The 21,446-nt window shown below is 45.6% G+C and overlaps 1 protein-coding gene across 2 annotated transcripts in view; it reads left to right on the top strand.

The window, feature by feature from the left end:
- LOC144770946 (uncharacterized) overlaps window positions 1–14,070 on the top strand; it is an 83,615-nt gene extending 69,545 nt beyond the window's left edge. Inside the window, exons 3-4 of one of the 2 annotated variants that reach the window (XR_013599067.1) lie at window positions 9,088–13,530; window positions 13,915–14,070. Coding sequence is in view for 1 of the 2 variants with exons in the window: in XM_078655784.1 (XP_078511910.1) it covers window positions 9,777–11,471 (1,695 nt within the window). In the remaining variant the exon portion in view is untranslated. Of the gene's footprint in view, window positions 1–9,087 lie in introns of both variants that reach the window. The other variant, XM_078655784.1, reaches the window with a different exon arrangement.
- The last annotated feature ends 7,376 nt before the right edge of the window (window positions 14,071–21,446 follow it).

Here is a 21,446-nt window from a genome sequence, read left to right as displayed (position 1 = left end):
TGCAATAGAGCGAGAAGCATTTGCTGTGGTCTGGGCGCTGAAGAAGCTAAGACCCTACTTGTTTGGGTCTCACTTCCGGGTTCAGACGGACCACAGGCCCCTCAGATGGTTGATGCAAATGAGGGGTGAAAACCCAAAACTGTTGAGGTGGTCCATCTCCCTACAGGGTATGGACTTCACGGTGGAACACCGCCCTGGCACAGATCACGCCAACGCTGATGGTCTGTCCAGATTCTTCCGCCTTAGTGATGAGGAACTCCCTGGGGAAGGGTAGTTCTCCCCACCTTTCAGCTGGAGGGGACACGTGTTAGACCTGGCACCTTGGCGTGAGTTTCCCTTCCACTTTTTGCTGTTGTGCCTCAAATGTTTTGCTGGTGTCTGCTACTCAGGGCACTGCGCCACGGCCAACCCGTGCCGCAGTGCAAGTGCTCCCTACTGTAAAGTGTACATGTGATTGATGTCCATGATTGGTTCATTGGATTTACTGTTAGTCCCTAGTAAAGTGCACTAGGAGTGCCAGGGCTTGTGAATGCCAATACTGCTAGTGGGCCTGCAGCGCTGGTTGCGCCACCCACAGAAGCAGCCTTGAAATGTGTCTAGGGTCTGCCATTGCAGAACCTGCGTGCAGTCTGGTACTGTCACCCTGGCTGGGCAAGTGCACACACTTGCCAGCCCCTAAAACCTTCCCTTAACTTCATATTAGTCACCCCTATGGTAGGCCTGAGGGCAGGGTGCATTGTAAGTGTAAGGTAGGACATGCCCTGATGTGTGAGGCATGTTCTAATAGTGAATTACTGCCAAATTCGTTTTTCACTATTGTAAGGCTACCTGTTCCCTTCTAGGCCAGTTGGGCTGCTGGAATTATTACACTCTATAATCCCAGCAGGCTCAGGGGACATGGTAGAAATTCATGTTTAGTATGCCTGAACTCAGAATAATAAAATACTTCTTTTAGTAAAGTTTATTTTAATATCCTGTGTTTGCAAATGCTACTTTTAGAAAGTTAGCATTTGCTTGCCTAACCATTTCAGCCCGCCTCTGCTTGGATGTGGATCTGACTGTCTGGTGTGTGTGAGTGACAGGGCTGGGAGTTGACAGGTAGTGATTAGCAGGAGGACCCCTTAATGGGTGGTGGGAGTTTCCCCTGAATGATGCATCAGGCTGTGCTCTGCCACCACAATGCTGGCTCCGCCCTCCTGGGGAGCGACTGATGACTCAGCCTGCACCTGGCCCAGGAAGGACCGAAGCTTGTCAACAAAGTGCTCAGGCCACTCCTGCCCTCACAATGCCGGCTCCGCCCCCCTGGGGAGCGGCTGATGTGCCTGCCCTCACACTGAATACAGAAGCCAGAAGTACCCACAACAAGTACTCAGAGACTGGAGCCGTTATGCAGAGGCCCCCCTGGCTTGCTAGAACAAAAGAAACTGGGTATAAAAGAAGGAGCCCTGCTCCTTGTAAATTAGATCCTGTTTGCGCTACAGAAGAAACTCTGCCCGAAGAGAAGGACCTGGAAGGACAAGGAGGAGTGCTGTCTCTGGCCTGTGTCTGGTGCCTTGCTGCAGAAGGAGAGGAAAAGAAGAGACTACAAGAGACTTTTGCTTTTTGAACTTTGTGCCAAACTCTGCTGAAAGATCTCCAAGGGCTTGCCTGTGAACTTGCCCCCTGACCAGCGCCCCAGGAACAGTGGGCGCTACCCTGGAAGAGAAAGCTGCTGTGAGTCGTGCATCTGTCCTGCACCACTACTGAGGAGAAGCGGAGTGCGCCGTAAGAGAATCGCTGTGCCCTCTGAGAGGCCCTTGGCACCCCCGTCCAGCCGAGCACCGCAACTGCTATCTGGCAGGCCCCAGCTGACATCGCCAGGACCAGCCTCGCTGGCCCCAGCACCGTGCCTGTCGCCTGCCTAACTGCGGTCTGCACCGCAAGAACGGACCCTGCCTTGTGCCTGCCTGCTTCCCCAAAGAAGTTGCCCTGAAGCCCCAGCCGCCGCCGTTTGCAAGCTGCAGCGGCGTGGGGAGAGAAGGACTACCCGCTGTGCGCTCAGAGGCTGCGTTCGCGTCTCACACTGCTGCCCGGGGCCCTGCCCCCCCCTCTTGCCAGGCCGGGAGCACCTCGCCGAAAGATCTGACCCCCACCGCAACGCCGCCCTCCTGAGCCGAGCCGCCGCTCGGATCGACTGAGAAAGACACCGCGACGTGGGACCTGCGATCAACCCCGGCATCGTCCGCCCCGGACCCCCGCCTTCAAGGACTAAAGGTACTGTTGTTTGCTGAGGTGCGCCGCGCTCTGGACACGGAGTCCGTGAGGCGCGCACCCCTCGTCCCCTGTTGGCCCCCGCTCTGTGCGCTCTGAACTGCAAGACTCCGGGAAGCCGTCCCGCAGCTCAGTTCGAGACGCACTGCCAGCTGAACGCCTCACAGCCTACGAGGTGCACTAACCCCCCAAGGGGAGTCGGTACTCTGCCAGCCTTGCCCCATCCTTGAGAGGCAGCTCCTAAAAGATTGCCACACTTGACTGTCCGCTCTTGAGCTTCCTAACCTCTGTGCGCCCCATCCCATTCCAGCTGATCAGGCCTGGAGCGCACGCCGAGTATTGTGCGCTTGTGACTGGGAGGCCGGTACGTCTCATCCCGGCCCTCGTAGTGTACGCCGCGCACACCTGCTCACGCGGAAGGCGTGAGGGTTGATAGGGACTTGAAGTAAGAGCCGAACAAAGCGCCCAGAAGCGCTAGAGAGCACTGTGCTTTCCTGGAACTGGGTAGAAGACCCCAAAAGATCGCATTCAGGAACTGTGGCACCCTTTTTTAGGGGTAAAGACTATTTTTGATTACAAGCTAAATAAGAACTGTGGCATTATTAAAAGTAACTGGAACCTTGCATTTTCAAAGTAACCAAGCTGTATTTACAAGCCTGCTTGGAACTTATATAAAGAAGATATATTTTTACAAATAACAGTTTGGTGTCATTGTGTGGTGGGTTGGTTGTGATGGTGTAATATTGCAAGTGTTTAACCCTACATGCCCCAGAGATTAGCCTAAGACTGCTTAAGCCACACTACCTAGAGGGTAAGCAGAGGTTGTCTTGGAGGTAACCCTCAGCCCTGACGAGGAAGAGAGAGGCCCTGATTGTCGCCAGTGTTGCACTGCGCCAACCAGAGACTCCCCCTTCCTACAGTGTACATGTGGTTACTCATAAGAATTTTGTGTTAACATACAGAACAAACACTCTCAAAGAATTTTGATACATTGAACAAGTATTAATAATGGCACCATAGAGGGCCAGTAAATAGTGCGTCTCAACCAACAGGTTCTATCTCTTTTTGTATGATTTTCCACCTGGCAGGATTTGGGATAGCACCAACACACATCTGATTGAAACGGATTAGGTTTTCAAGAGAAGTTATTCAGTTAGGAGTGCAGGTTATCTCGTTCTAAGAGATTTTTAATAACATCCCCATTCCCCTCACTCAGTCATTCTTCTGTCAGTTGAGATAACACCTTATAAGATTGGTATGGGTAGTAATGGACCACGGGTAAGCTGGCTGACTCTGACTCTTCCTTACAAGACGGGAGGTTTTGGTGTCCCAGATATGTACTTATATTATTTAACGGCACAGTGCAGTTATTCCTTTGAACTGGATTGGTGGTATTATACTAGGATATGGCGCCTCAAGGGAATATACACCTTTCTGATTCCTAGCTCGCTGTTAGTAACGGTGCTACAAGGAGAAGAGAACCACACTTCCTCTTCTAATACGGGCAAGAGCCACTAGACATTCATAAGCTCCTTAGCACTCGTTTTTATATTTTACTACAAGTTATACATATGTGTTTCCACCATACATTAGTCATGCAATCACTAAAAATTGAGATCCTTGTTGTTCAGGGTTGTCGGTAGGTGTTGCTTTATTTCAGAAGACGTCACAGCCAACACGTGTTTCGTCGATAGGGAATGTAACCCTCGACTTTTTCAAGGCTATTTTCTGAAATTTATCTCTTTTTCTTCGTTGAGGTGATAATTCCAACCCTCAAAGGGGTTCTGTTAGGGGACTTTTGTTCGTGATGATATAATCCACAGGTTGTAACCAGAGTATAGGTTATCAGTATGGCAGCTTTCGCTGCAGTTTTGGGGCTTCTCTTTCGCTCCCCGCTGCCGTATGTGTGATGCATAGATGTGTGGATTATATCATCACGAACAAAAGTCCCCTAACGGAACCCCATTGAGGACAGTTATTCCTTTGCTTGGTATCATCCGGACGAACGGATCCCTTACTTCAGACCAGAGGCAGGTTTGGTGCTCCCGCAGACTTTATCCACTGTTCTACCCCAAGGGATCCAGAGGGACCCACTGGACATCCAGACGGTTTTCACCACTAGCTGGGCATGGGTGAAGCTACGGAGATTTTTGGGACTGGACCTATTGTATTCACCGGCTTTGCCGCTCCCGAACCCCTCGTGGCTTCCCATCACTGGAGAAACATTAGTACAACACGCTCTGACTAAGTTTGGGGTCCTAAGGATGGGCGATCTATTTCCGAAGGATCATGTCTTCTTGGTGGCGGAGGATGTACGGTTCCAAGACTGCTCATTCATGGACGCCTTCGTACTGCGGTGTATGCATTCCATACTTAGAGCCACTTTTCCCACATTCCCCATTGCGCCCGAACCTACTGCTCCATTAACATTAGTTATTGAAAGCGAAATGGGCGCTCATTTGATTTCTAAAATGTATAAGATGTGTGTCTTTGCCCGACCATCCGTTGATGCTAAGGCCCCCACTGCATGGGAACATGATTTAGGCCGGCCCATTTCGGACGACTTATGGGAACAGTGTTGCAGATTCACGAAGGAGGTGTCCCTCAATAGTAGGCACAAACTTCTACATTTTAAATTCCTTTGCAGAATGTACCACACACCTGTATGGTCACACAGGATAGACCCACATGGCCACATCATTGCTGGAAATGCTCTGCCTATCATGCAGATTTCGCACATCTGACTTGGACTTGTCCGAGACTACAACTGTATTGGGAACAGGTGCATGCCACACTGAGTGACATGGTCTCCTTGTCTTTGGCCCCAGCCCGGAAATTGCACCTTTGAGCTACATGATTAACTTTCCCAAAAAAGTGAGGAGGTTTGCGGCGCTTGGGTTCCTGTTGGCTAAACGAGAGATAGCATTGATGTGGGGCAAGAAACGGGCACCAACGCTGAATGCTTGGCCTCGAAGCCTAGCATATTGCAATGTGAATTGTGAAGTTTATGCGTCCCTAATTCCCAGTTCCTCACGCCCGAAAGACATCTGGGGCCCTTATAGGGCGTATATTGCTGAGAAAAATAGGGATTCTGATACGCAGGTGGAGAGTGGCATTGTACCGGAAGAGGTGGGCTAAGAGAATGTTAGGTGGGAGTAACGCTCCTGGTGATATTGTATACTGTATTCATATTTATTAACCATGCCTGCCTCCTGGACACCACTGGTTCGGGAGTAATTTGCTTGTGGTTACACTCGTGACTGGGATGGCTCCCGGGTCTGTTGATCCCGAGCCAGGTGCGCTGATTGTTTGTGACTTTGTATTGCCCTGCCATCCGGACTATACCTACTGTTGCAATATGATATGTCATGTATCTCATAATACATCATTATTGTATGATAGAACGCCTGACAATGTACTGCTATAGTATTGCTTTCCTGATCATTGTGTATCAAAATTGAAAAATAAAGTTAAAAAAAAAACTGTGGCACACTTTCTTTTACTGCAAATTTTCATTGAATTCTTCTTGAAGTCTGGAGGCGCTTTAGAAGTGATGAAATCATGCTATGTTCATGTGGAATCTCGATGTTGCGGGACATGGAAGGGTTAAAGAACTTGTTTTCAGAATGGGGAGGGGGAACTCTCAAACAACACTGATTATCACTCCTCATTTAGTAGTTGAAATTTTAATGGTTTAGAATTTTATGTTGGTTAATTAGGGAAATTACAGCCCCTATTTCATTAAACCAGTGAATTGAACTCAAAATTAATTTGCTTTTATACTACTCTTGCGGCTTAATTCCAAATATTTATTCTCACCCACTTAGAAAGTTAGGCACTTAATGACACAAAAAAGATTTCTTAAATGCGTTTTGATATTGTTTCTAATCTGGAAATAAACATGTAAGGTCATAATTAAGTTTTTAAGTTGGTCAAAAATTGTTTTTGGTATGTTTATTTGCTTTTCCTATTTCCTGTCCATGCTTAAGGCAAATCAAGGAACCAGTCAAAATGTGATGCTCAGTACTTTCTGCAAATTGAAAGTAGCAGGTGAATAGGCTTATTTCTTCCTTCTGAGTCGAACGCTCATTGCTACTTGATTTTCTGCACTTTTTGATGATTAAGCGTGTACTACAGCGTCAGTCCAGTTCACAAATGCCTTGGTAACTCTGGTGCCGTTGGGCAATCCTTGTAAAAAGTATAGCCCGTTGCCACTGGAAACATGGGAAATAAATACTACTGCGAGGCCACTGAAGTCATTGTCATAATAATCTCTATTTAGTTTTATGTTAAAACAAAAAAATAACATACATGAAATATCAAACAACTACCATTAAAATCTCAACGTAGGTCTCTTCCTTACAGCACCTTTAAAAAACAAGCATTGGCATAGCCAATAGGTTTTGCCTTTGGGACCTTATAAGTGTTTAGTTATCCAGCACAATAACCTTGGTGCAACAACATCAAGTGTTGCACGGATAAACACTTATATGGTCCCAAAGGCGGGACCTATTGGCTATTCCAATGCTTGTTTCCTCTTGATGTTTTTTGCCTCATCATGCGTCTTCTCATTTCCATTCTCGATTATTCTCATATCCTTAACTTGTGTTATTTTATCTATTGTGTAATTGTTTTGTAAATTTGTGTAACTTGCTTCGATCTGATTCTCTGTAAAGCGCTCCGATACCTCCGGGTCTAGCGAACGCCATATAAAACTCTAAATAAATAAATAGTGCCAAGGTTCCAGGTTTGAATGTTCTAGTTATTGTAGGACCTTGTGCAGGAGGGAAAAGAGCATGGGGAGATTCCCTTCCGCCGCACTGTCTCCGTGGTCGTCACCTCTCCGGTCTCCCTGGCGTGGATTAAGGCCTCACCTTCTGTCTCTCCCTGAAGTGTGGTCTGCTTGCGGCTCTCTTGCTGATTGCGGCCAGACCCAGCCACACCCTGCAGCATGCAGCCGCCCACCTCATCTCAGAAGGCAGAGCCAATGTGCAGCTCCCTCCTCAGCTCCATGTAGGTTCCTGGGTCTTGAGCCCCTTGTCTTTCGCCAACGCAGCGAACGCCTCGATGTCCACGGAGGCATCCTGCATTTCTCCATCGGGTTCACAGCCACAGGGCCCTCCTCCTCACGTTAGGCCACGCTTTGGCTGCCTGAGGCAGTCTCTCGTGTTGGGACCGATTCGGGAGTCGGGAATGCCACAAGGCCGTTCAATGTGGTGCTGGGACCCCCAACACTCTCTAATTGTGTGGCAAATGGATGATAAAGCAGATATTCAGGGATTGCGAAAAGTGTCTACTGGAGCCCGCTTAAGGTGCGGCCATCTTGGTCGGCTTCAAGCCACACCCCTCACCTTTGTAAATTCTTGGGTAAGCTTGGCATCAACTGGTTCCTTCCTTATGATGACTGGTCTGTTTGATCAATTTGTTTCTCTGTTCCTTTATTCCATCCCCTGCTAGATAGTTGTACAATGTGGTCTGAAGGGAGAGGGATGTGGGTGCTTGATGTTCTAGTTTCTGGCACCCTCTGCTTTTGCGTTGGCCTAACAGCTACTCTGTGAAACTTTCTTGTTTTTGGGTTACATTCCTCCTTGTGAAGTCCCTTGTCACAAGTGCCGGATTCAGTTCTGCCTATGTATTTATCCAACCTAGATTTGTTTTGCTTCCCATTGCACTTTCAACTGTGCTTTGTGTGTGGTTTGCCTACGAGACCTTGTTTTGTCCCTTTCCTTCCGGCATCGTGTTTATGTGGGAATCCCTGTTCAACTTTTGGGCGATCCCTGAGCTCCCCACCTCTTTCATATGGCCTTTTTCATTTTATGCTGTTTCTAAGTCCATTCGGCTCTGCCCTATGCCTCTTCTGGTGACATGGACTTCTTGGCAACTAGGCTGCAGCAAAGTAAGTATGTTCATATGCTGGGCGATAACGGATTAAAAGAGTGCTGCCTCTCCTACACCTATAGTTCGGTAGCTGCCTACACTCACCGCTGTGACAGAGACAACGCCGTTTCGCTCTGTGGGAGAATTGCCACCCGCAGGACAGCCACCTCCACACACCACTCTTCTCTACGGGCCTCACACCATCATGTACTTGTCTTTTTATTGGCTTTTCCAATATCGTTGAAGTAGAATTCTTTATAATGTGGCTGCCTCTTACTTTTTAACTGTGCTGGATTTGTCCAATGCCAGACCATAAATAATGATTTCATTAACAGAGCCTTGTATATTGCTGGTCTTGTTATTCATACAGTTGGTCAGTTATTATTGGATGTATGTCAGTACAACGCGATCATTTTGATCACGGTACTTTACAACGCGGTTTTCACAACGCAAGTCGTTACAACAACTTGCGTTGGATGGTGCTGGATTGAGGATTAATTTAATTTTCTATTCCAGCTCCAGCCCTTGTAACTGTAGGGAAGGTGTTGGAATAGAAAATCAAATTATTCCTTAAGCAAGAGCGCCATCCAGCGCAAGTCGTAGTAATGACTTGTGTTGTTATGGCTGCGTTGTAAAGGTCCCGCGGTGTAAACACCGCGTTGTAAAGGATGTTTCCAGTTTTTATCATGAGATCAGTAGTTCTGAAATCTGATTTTAAGCCGCCAGTGCCCTTGAGCGGACAAGATAGAGCAGCTGTGCCGGCATTAACTGTTAATTGCTTAAAGTTCTTATCTATCCTTCACAGACCTTCACCCCTACTGCCCCTATGAGGGAAGTGATTCGTACTGTAATTCTCAGCATGAGCACAGTGTCTTTATAGTGACAAGATGAGATCATTAATGCTATTTGTGTTTTATTGTACATGCAGAAACTAACGGAGCCTCTATTTTAATCAAACAGGTGTTAAAGCGGGAGCAGAAACTGGTACAGTGATGCCTCTGTTAATTCACCTGAAGAATGACACTGTTAAAAATGCAATAAAAAAGCATGTGAAGATGCACCAGAAACCGCGTTAAAAGTGACACATGGTTGAAAGCGAATCAGGAACTGAGAGGTGAAATAGCAGAATGTGAAAATGGTTTGAGTCATCCATCAAACGCGTTGTCTCATCAGGAACCACATCAGAGACGAGACAAATCTACTGGATGCTGAACTCTTTGGAGCTACATATTTTTCCTCCCATTACCAGATTGAATTCCTACTGAAAAACTTGTGTGATTGCTAATGTGCAAAATATCTCAACCAGAAGGTAGTTCTAAATCCGAGAGAAGCATTTGATTGAGAAATTGTCAGTGCACGTAATGTAGAAGATCTTGCTAGCCACAGTCAACTGAACTTACTACGGAGCCCAGAGCTTACTTTCCACAGTTGGCAAAACGCACTAGCCACAACCAACTGACATTACTGTACACAATCAATGGAACTTGCTGTCCAAGTGCGCCGGTGCTTATTATCCACATCTGCCAGAGCCTCAGCATTCCGGGCCTATGAGCCACAGACAATAGAGATTGCTACGTTTCCTAGCGTGCTAGAGCTCTGTTGTCAGAGCGTACCATCCATTGGTGACAGAGCTTACTATCCACAATAGAATGTCTAAGAGTGAGAAAGTGTATCAGTGCTCTGAATGTGACAAAGGGTTCAGGTTTAAACACCTACTTATTGTCCATGAGAAAATACATACAGGTAACAAGCCCTTCAAGTGCTCTGAATGTGGGAAAAAGTTCAGCTACAAAATCCACCTTCGCTACCATGAGAGAATACATACAGGTTACAAGCCCTTCAAGTGCTCTGAATGTGGGAAAAAGTTCAGTACTAAAGTCCACCTTTTATACCATGAGAGAACACATACAGGTTATAAGCCATACCAGTGCTCTGAATGTGGGAAAAGCTTCTGCCAGAAAGGACAGCTTTCAGTCCATGAGAGAACACACACTGGCGAGAAACCATACCAGTGCTCTGAATGCAACAATAGTTTCAGTGCAAAAGGTGGTCTGACTGAACATAAGAAAACACATACAGGGGAAAAATCTCATCAGTGCATTGAGTGCGGGAAAAGGTTCAGCCAGGTGGGAGGTCTTAAAGTTCACATCCGAATCCACACAGGAGAAAAGCCATATCAGTGCACTGAGTGTGAGAAAAAATTCTATTCAAAGAGTTCTCTTACCATACATGAGAGAATCCATACTGGGGAGAAACCCTGTCATTGCACTGAGTGTAATAAAAGCTATCGTTCTAGAGGTGACCTGAAGAAACATTTAAGAACACACAAAGGAGACAAAACATTTCAGGACAATAAATATAGGACAAACAACACTGTTCATAGAAAAACACACATAAGTGAGAAGAAACATGTTTGTTCTGAATGTGGGAAAGGATTTAGGCTTAAGAGGGGTCTTACCATCCATTTAAGAGTGCATACGGGTGAGAAACCTTATCAGTGCTCTGAATGTAAGAAAACCTTTACTCAGAAAGGAGCCCTTACTATCCATGAAAGAAAACACACAGGGGAGAAACCTTATCAGTGCTCAGAATGTAGCAAATGCTTTAGTTCTAGTGTCACGCTGAAAGTTCATGAGAAAATACATACAGGTGAAAAACCGTTTTGGTGCAGTGACTGTGGGAAAAGTTACAGTCAACCTGGAAATCTACTTATACACAAAAGAATACATGCAGGAAGAGAAAAACTACACCAGTGTACAAAATGTGGGAAAAGCTACTTTACCAAAGCCGACCTTACAAAACATGAAAAAACACATACAGATCACAAACCATGTCAGTGCACTGAATGTGGGAAAAGATTCCGAGATAAAATTAGTCTACTCCTTCATGAACGAACACATACTGGTGAGAAACCTTATCAGTGCGGTGAATGTGAGAGAAGTTTTAATAGTGTATCAAATCTTAATGTCCACAAGCGTTGTCATAATGGAGAAAAGCCTTATCAATGCACCGAATGTGGGAAATCTTTCCGTCGTAAGCACCATCTTACTAGTCACGAAAGAACACATACAGGGGAGAAACCGTATCAGTGCACTGAATGTGACAAACGCTTTAGCAAAAAATTCATACTTACTGTGCATCAGAGGACGCACACTGGCGAAAAACCTTACAGATGTACTGTATGTGAAAAAAGATTTAGCCATCTGGGAGATCTTATAAAACATGAGGGAATACATTCTGTAGATAAACGTTATAAGTGTATGGAATGTGGGAAAGGGTTTACCCAGAAAGGAGGTCTTACTTCCCATCAGAGACAACATATAAAAAAGAACCAAAAGACATGACATTCAATAAGCTACAAAATATAGGATGGAAAATGGAAGGTTGAATTTGTTTTATATTCCTCATAATACAGAACGTAAACTATAGTAATAATCAAATGCACAATCACAATCACAAAAACGGGTTACGGTGATGTCAGAAATTATGGTTCCATTTCATTTGGGGGCCCTGAAAGCACTATTGTTTTTTCTTGGTCGGTGTATATATTAATTACAATTTTACAAATCTGATAAAAAGAATTAATGTGAACATAAATTCAGCAAGGCCCTCTTTCTTTCTGACATCACCTTAACCCATTTTTACGATTGCGATTGTGCATTTAATTATTATTATAGATTTGCCTAACTTTCCGCTGGAACAGTTGTTTCTGTTGCACATGACATACCCTGGTTCCTAGTGAGTAGGGTGCCCCTTGTTCTTGTTTTCGTCATAATACAGAACAGCATCTCCAAGAATCAAGTTTGCCTTGTTGTATTTATACAAACCCTTTGACACAGGCTAGGAGACCATACCTCATGTGAAAGAACATTAGCCATGCAGCGAAAAAATCAGAAAAGGCTTCTTATTTACCTCACAATACCCAGGATATGGAATGGAAACCAAAGTCCTAGTAAACATAAAGTCTACACATTTAGAAACTTTGTATGTGTAAACTAAAGTTTGAAGGTAAATTCCCGCTGACTCATACTTCTAACTGCAGATTCCTCACTTAGTGTTTCCTCACTTTGTGAATTCTCCCAAGCACCTGACTGGATCTGGAACCTCATGCAGTAGCTCCTGCCCGGAAGTAAATGATGCCTCCAGATTCCATCACAACTCCATCGCACCTCTGGTCATGTGGACAAAGAGTTGCATAAAGGAATCATTCCTGTGCGTTAAAGGAAGTTTTTTGTTTTCCTCGCCTAAAGACGAGGATCTAAAGCTCCGCTCCTGCTGGTTGAAATTTCTTAGCAAAGTTAAAAAAAAAAAAAAACTAGGACGCTGTTCAAGGATGTCATCCCCAAAGATGATAGATTTCAAGCCGTGCTGTGATCATTGTTATTAACCCTGGGAAAAGCACTATGCTATGCTTGCGTAGTTTGCGAAGTTTGCACTACTTTGCACTACGCGAACTACACGTAGCACAGTGCAAACACGCGTAGAGTAGCGTAGTGCAGTGGTCATTTTCTGCTCGCTCGCGGTCCTCAACTTCAAGTTGGCGACCGCGAGCAATCAAAATGACATCCCGGCGAGACTTTTTCCTCGTTCGCGATCAGCAACATCAAGATGCCGATCGCGAGCGTGGAAAATAAACCTCCTGCCGAGATTCTCAACGCGGGGAGGTCAGGTTTCTCATTGCGAGTGGTCACGAATGCTCGCGACCGCTCGTGATGAGAAACTACCAGTCCGCGTTGAGAAAGCTGCCGCTCGAGTAAAAATCTACTCGAGCGGCAGTAAAAGACAGCTCGCACTGTGCAAGATGCTGTTTTCAATGATTGCACAGTGCGGACAAGCATCCAGCACTGTGCAATCATCGCAAACAGGGTACTACACAGTTCGCGTAGTGCTACGCGTAGCTCGCGAAGTACACATCGCGTAGCTACGCATAGCGCTACTTCGCGAACTACGACCAGGGTTAATTTGTATATACATCATAGATAGGGGTCGTTCTAGTTATATGCTTTTATCTTAATTCATTCACAATGTATGGCTTTAATCATTCACCAGTGAAATACTTGCTCTGAGATATTGTGATAGTAGTGAACGCATGAGTAAGTTATTTTAGGAGATTTTTGAACCCACACTGGTACATTGGCTTTCCAGTTACTTACTTTCAACCATCTGCATGTAAATATTAATAGAAGTATGTAAGAGACAGAAGCACTAGTTGTTGTTTAACATGATTTTATAACACTCTCTGCATATCTATATATATAAAAACGAATGTATGTCTGTCTGTCTGTTTATCCTTTATGCATTACTACACCATTCATCCGATCGCCATGAAACTTTGGGAAGTTGTTGAGTACACTCCCGCGAAGGTCTGTGGCATACATTTTTTTTAAATATCGGCCCCCCAGGGCCTCATAATCTTTCGAATACTGATGTACGCACAATACGGAAAAACAAAAAAGCGTGTATTCACAAGCACTCGAATAAATAAATAGAATTAAAACACCATTCATCCGATCGCCAGTAAACTTTGGGAAGTTGTTGAGTACACTCCTGCGAAGGTTTCTGGCATAACATTTTTTTAAATATCGCCCCCCCAGGGCCCTCATAATCTTTCGAATACTGATGTACGCACCAAACGGAAAAACAACAAATCGTGTATCCACAAGCACTCGAATAAATAAATAGAATTAAAACACCACTCATCAGATCGCCATGAAACTTTGGGAAGTTGTTGAGTACACTCCCGCGAAGGTTTCTTACATAAATTTGTTTTAAATATTGGCCCCCCAGGGCCCTCATAATCTTTCGAATACCATAAGGAAAACCCAAAAATCGTGTATCCACAAGCACTCGAATAAATAAATAGAATTAAAACGACACTTTGAAATGTTTTCCATATTAAAATGAATAAGTTTCAATAAAAATGACAATGTAAATTGAATGTTATCATGACGAGTTTCCTTGAATTTCCTTTCTTCGGAGATCGCAGCAACGCGCAACGGGTAAGCTAGTAAGGTTATAAAAGGTCTGAACACGTATTGTGCCCCGAGAGGGCTTTGGACCAGGCACGAGGAGGTGCTGCTGGGGCAAAGACGAGACCGTGATATCAACATCTTCCCTTTCGAAGGATACTGCTCTGCATATTTCATCGGAGCTTATTAAAAGACGTGGATTGCAACTCTTTCTGCCGCCTTAAACTGAAATATTTTTGTTCTGCCAAGGTATATGGGTGTCTCTTTCAGGCAGGTTCTCTTATATGGCTTTGTAGGATTCCTTCTAGTGCTTAGTTTAGTTTTGACGGATGAAGGAGGGGTTGGGAAACTAACTTATCACATTCTAAAATATGTGCTGGATTTTAACATGTTTGAATACTTCCTTCTATTTCCTGCTATTTGCTTGTAAACATATTGGCTACTTTCCTGGTTGTTTTTTATAGTTAACACTATTCTTGTTGTGTGTACTAGGAAAGGTTTTAAATTTTTTATGCAAGTTTATGAACGCTTACATGGGTATAAATTCCTGAGTGTATTCATCTAGAGGAGAGGTCTTCAAAATCTGGGGCGTGACGCCTGGGGTCCGTGATTCAATTCTGTAAAAGGGACGAATGCCTCAGCTAAGAAGTGTAAATAAAGATCACCTGGAAGTGCGGCCTTCTTTATTTAGCGGGTTTCCAGGCTCTCTTCAATTACCGGCCCTAGGAGTGCTTAAAAAAGTTTGTGTACTGTGACCGGAGTGCCGCGGGTGCTGAGGTCATTGAGTATGGTGGCAGGGTCAAAGAGGTGGCTAAAACAAAATATTCTGTAAGTATTTGGCTTTTGCCTGTACTTGTCTGCATGTACAATAACTTGCACAGTTGGAATAAAAATAAATGCAAGTTAAACAGTTTATAATTCTTTGCAATTAACTACATCTATTTATTTCCAAAAAATGAATGTGACCTTGATTGGTGCTTATGTAAAGTGCTCAAATACTTTCAGGTCAAGTTTGCACTCAACACAAATATAAAAACCATAAATGAATAATTAGTGAGAACTAAGCAATCTCATTAAGTTAATGCACTCCCTGCAGATGTCTGTGTGTGTGAGACCAGAAAGGCACAGAATTGGATCCTTGTTTGTGTAGAGTGGAAGAGAGACATATTTATTTATTGTGCTATGAGGCCCCAGCCTGTGACAGAAATCAGTGTGAATATGTAAGCCATTATTTGAAATACTATTACACACAGCATAAGATAGGATGCTAGGTGGAGTGGTGTGGCTCACTGGTTAGAGGCGGCAGACCCGGACGCTGAGATCAGACTCGGGACCAGGGTTCAATTCCCGACGCGGCAGGGTCTTGAGCCCAAAATGTCCACGGACTCGGTAATTCTTGCCTCGGTGCCTACTCGAATCACGGGTTCACACTCTGCGACTCTGGGCAATAGCTTGCTTAATCTCCACAACGGCCCCTCGCGGCAGGATGCCTGGCTTTCACCCTGCGGATACCCTGCCGGGGTTATCTCACAGGGGAATATCAGGACGGGTTCCCAATGCAAAGCGCTTTGAGACCTTGCAGTGATATTGCGCTATATAAAAACCCATCCATCCATCCATGCTATAATTTGTTTTTTTGTTGCAGTTTTATATAGCGTGGACACAACACGAAGCTATTGGAGTGTTTACATGAACACCAGTTATATTACATAAAATCACAATCATTTGTTTTTTTTGGGGCACAGGAAGATTGTTTTGCCGAGAATCACAGGATGTTGAGCTAAGGCCGGGAGTCAAACCTTGTTCTCCAGTCCCAAAGTTGCCTGCTGTAGCTGTATCTGCACAAGCTGAAGAAGTGTTTGAGATAAAACAAGTGCTTTCAAAATATGTATTTTAGCTACAAGTGATCAGATAGTACACAGAGATCACATTTTAGTAAGTGTCTCATTTAGTTTGGACCCTGGAACTCTGCTAATGACACCCTTATATCACCCCTTGAAAGAATAAATCTCTGTAGCCATCAAGCTTTAATGCACTCCATCCTTTAAAGGCTGGTGGGAAGCCTTTTTCTTCTTTACCTTTTTATACCCCACCACAACCTTTGATTTAGGCAAAGGCACCTCAAGGTCAGCATTAACCGTTCCAGGTCAGCTGTGTTTGTAAGAAGCGTGTCCAGAGGGGTGGCAGGGCAGAGACAGACAGAGCTACATTCAGGGGCAGAGTCCTAATCCTCTGGTCTGCTGGGACGTCACAGGAATGTCAGAGGAGGAACAGGAAGGGGTGAGATGGCTAGTGTAAAAGAGGGGACCCTATGTGTGGGCTCATTGTTTTGTTTACAAAGGAAGAGAAAACTTCATCAGAGAAATTCCCTCTAGGGAGGGGGAGCAGGAGAAACTTGGCTGAGTGCAGAGGGTGGAGCTTATAAGATCATTTCAGTGGTACTTTTTCAGTAGCTCCTTTTCAAACCCTAAATGTGAGATTCATAAAACAGCAAGTGTAGCAAACTAAACCAGTAACTGACCCACAAATCCGGCTCCCTGTAATTAGGGTGTTGTGACCCCTCACACTCCTGGGCCCCAATGCAACTGCACCTGCTGCACTAATGATTTTATAAAGGGCCATCACTGTCATTAGTGCTACAGATACTGGAGCCAAGGGTGTAAGTGACCGCTGTACCCCAAGTATGTCTGCTAACTCCAAAGAATAAGAGCGAGGGCCCATTGTTCTCAGTAGCATTAGAGCCCTGGTCACTCTTGGGTTTTTTGGGGGGTATTTTTTAACTCGAAGGGGCAGAAAGTAGTTGTGCTGTAGGTACAGTGGCTCCGGGGCCCCAAGGTATGAGGAGCCGACTAAACCCCCATCATCGTGGTTTTACTATCCTCGTCTGCTTGCATTATGGCCCAGTGCACGCTTGCTGTGCCAGTGTGGCTTTTAGCCTTGGAGGAATGGCTCAACAGAGGGGAAGGCCAAGATGGGAGCCCTGTTTTTAACAAACGGCAGAGGAGACAGCCCACTTTTCAAGGCAGCAGCTGCCATTAGTGAAGGGACAAGGAGTCTGTTGCAAGTGTGGCGTGACAGTCACGCAAGGTGTGGCAGGTGTGAGAGAGGCAGGGGTGATAGCCTGCTACTCAGGGACTCGGTTATCAACAGTGCAGGAGGTGCGTTTGCATTGGGGCCTGGAGTGCGAGGGGCTCCCAACACCACGATTATGGGGAGCAGTATTTTTAGGTCAATTATTGTGTTTGCTGTATTTGCTGTTTTATAAGCCTCAGATTTAGGGCTTGATGCAGACCTCGGTGGACGGGTTACGCTGTCGCAATGGTGACGGGTATCCCGTCCACTGACATATAAATTCCATAGGATATATTGGGATATATATTTCGGCAGATGGGGTATTCATCATCAATGTGACGGAGTAACCTGTCTGCCGAGAACTAAATCAACCTTACTGGGGACGACTATAAGCTACGGAAACAAGAGCACTGCACTGATCTCATAAACCCCACCCCCATGCTCAGACTCATTTCTCCCACTCCTCCAATCCTTCTCATAAAGTTTTGGATGGGGCCTGACTTCAAAACATCTCATCTAGGGGGCTCAATGCAAAAAGGTTTGAAGACCTCTGATCAAGAGTGAAAGAAGGTTTGCGATCGACGTATATTCTTTGTACCGTTTCAACAATTGAGTGTTACATAACGCATAGCTTACTCATGTAAATGCTTAGTGGGTTGTGCGTTTTTTTGTTGTGTTTTATATAGAGCGAACTAGACCCCAAGGTATCGGAGCGCTTTACATGAGCACCAGTTGCGTTACAGATACATTCATTTTTTTGTAGGCATGGGATGATTAAGTGATTTGCTGAGAATCACAGGATGTTGAGTATCCCTGCCGAGACTCGAACCCAGTTCCCCAGATTTGACGTTGAATGCTCTAGCCGTTTGGCCACATCCTCTTCCCTGTGCGGTGGTGGCAGGTAGGTCAAAGGGCAGGTCCCTTGACATGTTGAAGTAGCTTAAGAAGCAAGCTGGAAGTTCTTTCACACACAGATGCCATGATCCAGGGAGAGGCCACAGAGGAGGTTCTCCTGTCCGCAGACGCCGCCCTCAATGTCCGATCCATTGCCGAACCTGGAACTGATAAGTCTCAAGTTGCTCAGCTATGGGCAGCTGCTGCAAATTGAGGCCTTGTATGAGGACTTGCTGCAGATCTTCAGAGTGGTTCTGGATCCCTCAGATATGCCGGGCCTCTTTTTGAGATTCCCCCTGTGGGTCCTTCCCTACCTCTGACCCTGGATGATGTCATCCCACTCCACATCCCGTGCCGGGCCAGGACTCCACTCTTAACCTCAGGCCCCAACACTCCATCCTCCCTCAACGTTTATCCCTGCTCCAGCGGTGCCGGTTCCAGATCCGCTATTGGGTACAGATTCTGCACCATCTTCAGCAAGAGCCTGTCCAAAGCCCAGATATTGTATCACACAACCTCAGACTGATGAGCGTGTACCTCCAGCACCTTTACCTCAACAGCAATATTTTCAGAGGATGGAAGACTTTTTTGTATCGGCTTCAGAGCATCGAGCATATTGCACATGAGGATGATGAGGCAAAGACCTCGGAAAAACAATGGGAGAGCAAGGATATTAAGGGGGTGCATCCTGGTCCCCTGGAGCTTATGATACGTAAACAATGTGGACGAGCCCACTATGTCTTTGTGAATACTTGTTGTCACTGTTTGTGGCATGAGTTGAGACACATTGGGTGTTTAAAAGACCCCTCACACACCAACCTAGCTGGTGTCATGCCAGCCGGGACCGCGGGGACCAGATGTAGGTTAAGAGGCAGAGGACTCCACTTTTTCAAATCAGATGCAGCTGAGCCTCTCCCCCGAGCCCCGATTCACGCTATAACTCCGTTGGCATGGCATTTTGTTGCTTTATTGACGTGTCAGTAGGTACGCCGACACACTTTTCACACTTTCAACCACATACCTTAGTGAGTGTGTATGAGAAGGTTGACCCCAGAAAGAATCGCAGCGATTTCCCGAATGACTGTGCCTAAGAGCCAGAGAGATGTTCGTGCCTTTTTAGGTATTACGTCCTATTGCAGACAATGGATTCCAAATTTTTCATTGTTGGCGAAAACTTTGATAGCCCTTACGTGCAAGGATGTTCCATCCCCATTGCCTTGGTCTGAAGAGTGTCAGAAAAGTTTTTCTGAATTGCGTGATGCGTTGTGTTCGGCTCCTGTGTTGGGCACTCCTGACTACAGTAAGCCGTTTACGCTATACGTTCACGAGAGGGATGGTTGTGCGTTGAGTGTTCTGACACAACCTTTTGGCGGCAAGCAACGCCCATGCGCCTATTTTTCTTCGACTTTAGACCCAGTAGCTAGAGCCTTGCCGAGTTGTTTGAGGGCAACAGCGGCAGCTGCGGCGTCCATTCGACAGTCCGCAGGTCTAGTCATGGATAATATGCTTACGGTGATGGTTCCGCATGCAGTTGACACTCTATTGAATCGAACGAAAACTCAACATTTGACGAGCGCAAGATTGTCTGGATATGAGTTGACGTTACTGGCCAGTCATATACGGATAAAACGATGTAATGTGTTGAATCCAGCAACATTGCTGCCGATCGACACGGAGTCAAGTGGTGAAGCACTACATGATTGTTATCTCAGAACTGAAGAAGAAACTAAGGGTCGTATTGACCTAAAAGATACTCCATTGGCAGATCCCGATGGTACTTTATATGTGGATGGTTCCTGTTTCAAGTTGCCGAATGGTGATGTGACGACTGCGTATGCTGTAGTAACATTGAGTACGATTGTGGAAAGCGCAAGATTGAGTCAGAATTCGGCTCAGGCTGCTGAGCTGATCGCATTGACGAGAGCGTGTGTATTGTCTAAAGATAAACGGGTGAATGTATTTACAGATAGCCAGTATGCGTTTGGTGTGGCACATAGTTTTGGGCGACTGTGGAGAAAGAGAGGATTCCTTACGTCGCATGGCACGAAGATTCAACATGGTCAGCTTGTATATGATCTTTTAGATGCACTCACATTACCTAAACAGGTGGCCGTAGTCAAATGTAGTGCGCATCAGAAAGTAACGGACGATGTGGGTCGTGGTAATGCGTTTGCGGATGAAACGGCTAAAGAGACAGCTAAAGATTTGACGAACAGAATGTATGTTACGAGCTCAGTGAGATGGCCAACAGAGACTGGTATGTGTGAAGACACAATTGAGAGTGTGAAGGGAATACAGAATGAAGCCACTGAGACGGAAAGGACTAAATGGAAAGAGAGCACGGGAAGATTGGATGGGAATGGATGTTGGGTTGATTTATCAGAGAAGCAGAGATGGATGTTACCGGATGCGTATGTGCTCGCTGTTGTTACAATGGCTCATGGTATGGCGCACATCAACACGAAAGGCATATGCAAGTTGTTGTCTCATGTATGGAAGAATGATGGGATCACTAAGTGTGCAGAGAGAGTGGTTAAAAATTGTATGGTGTGTTTGATGCACAATCCTGGTATGGGCACCCCCACTCCTCCTGGCCATTTTGCCCCTCCTACGTACCCTTTCGAAGTCATCCAGTTGGACTTTATCCACATGGACCGATGTAACAACTTGAAGTACGTTTTGGTTGTGGTGTGTGCATTCTCTAGGTGGATTGAGGCCTACCCCCTTAAGGATAATACGGCCTTATCCACGGCAAAAATTTTGCTCAAAGAGTATTTTCCCCGCTACGGAATGCCTCGGGTCGTATGGTCGGACAACGGAAGTGAGTTTGTTGGGAGTGTGATGAAGAGTGTGTGTCGTGGTTTAGGGATAGTGCAAAAGTTTCATAGTGCAAACCATCCACAATCAGCAGGCTTGGTGGAAGGATATAATGGCACCCTAAAACTAAAATTGGCTAAAATTCAGGCAACAACTGGTCTATCATGGCCCGACGCTCTGCCTCTAGCTCTCCTGTCGACCAGGGCAACTGTACACTCTCGAGTAGGGCTCAGCCCATACGAGATTGTGTTCGGCCGTCCTGCTAATGTATGGGGAGTCCCAAGGCCTAAGGAGTTTGATAGAGTCGAATATCCTATGTTGATTGATTATCTCTATGATCTGACTGCTAAATTGAGTTTGATTCATCAACAGGTCTTTGAGGCTCTGCCGTCACAAACAGAGGGTCCTGGTCATCGGCTCCAACCCGGAGATTGGCTTCTCGTCCGAAACTTCGGACGAAAACGGAATCTTGAACCGAGATTTGTGGGTCCGTTCCAAGTACAGCTAGCTACGAGGACGGCGGTTCGACTGCAGGGACGCAAAAATTGGGTACATGCTACCCACACC

Source organism: Lissotriton helveticus, chromosome 7 (assembly GCF_964261635.1).
Source record: "Lissotriton helveticus chromosome 7, aLisHel1.1, whole genome shotgun sequence".
Classification (NCBI taxonomy): domain Eukaryota; kingdom Metazoa; phylum Chordata; class Amphibia; order Caudata; family Salamandridae; genus Lissotriton; species Lissotriton helveticus.
This window is presented reverse-complemented; position numbering and strand designations above follow the sequence as displayed.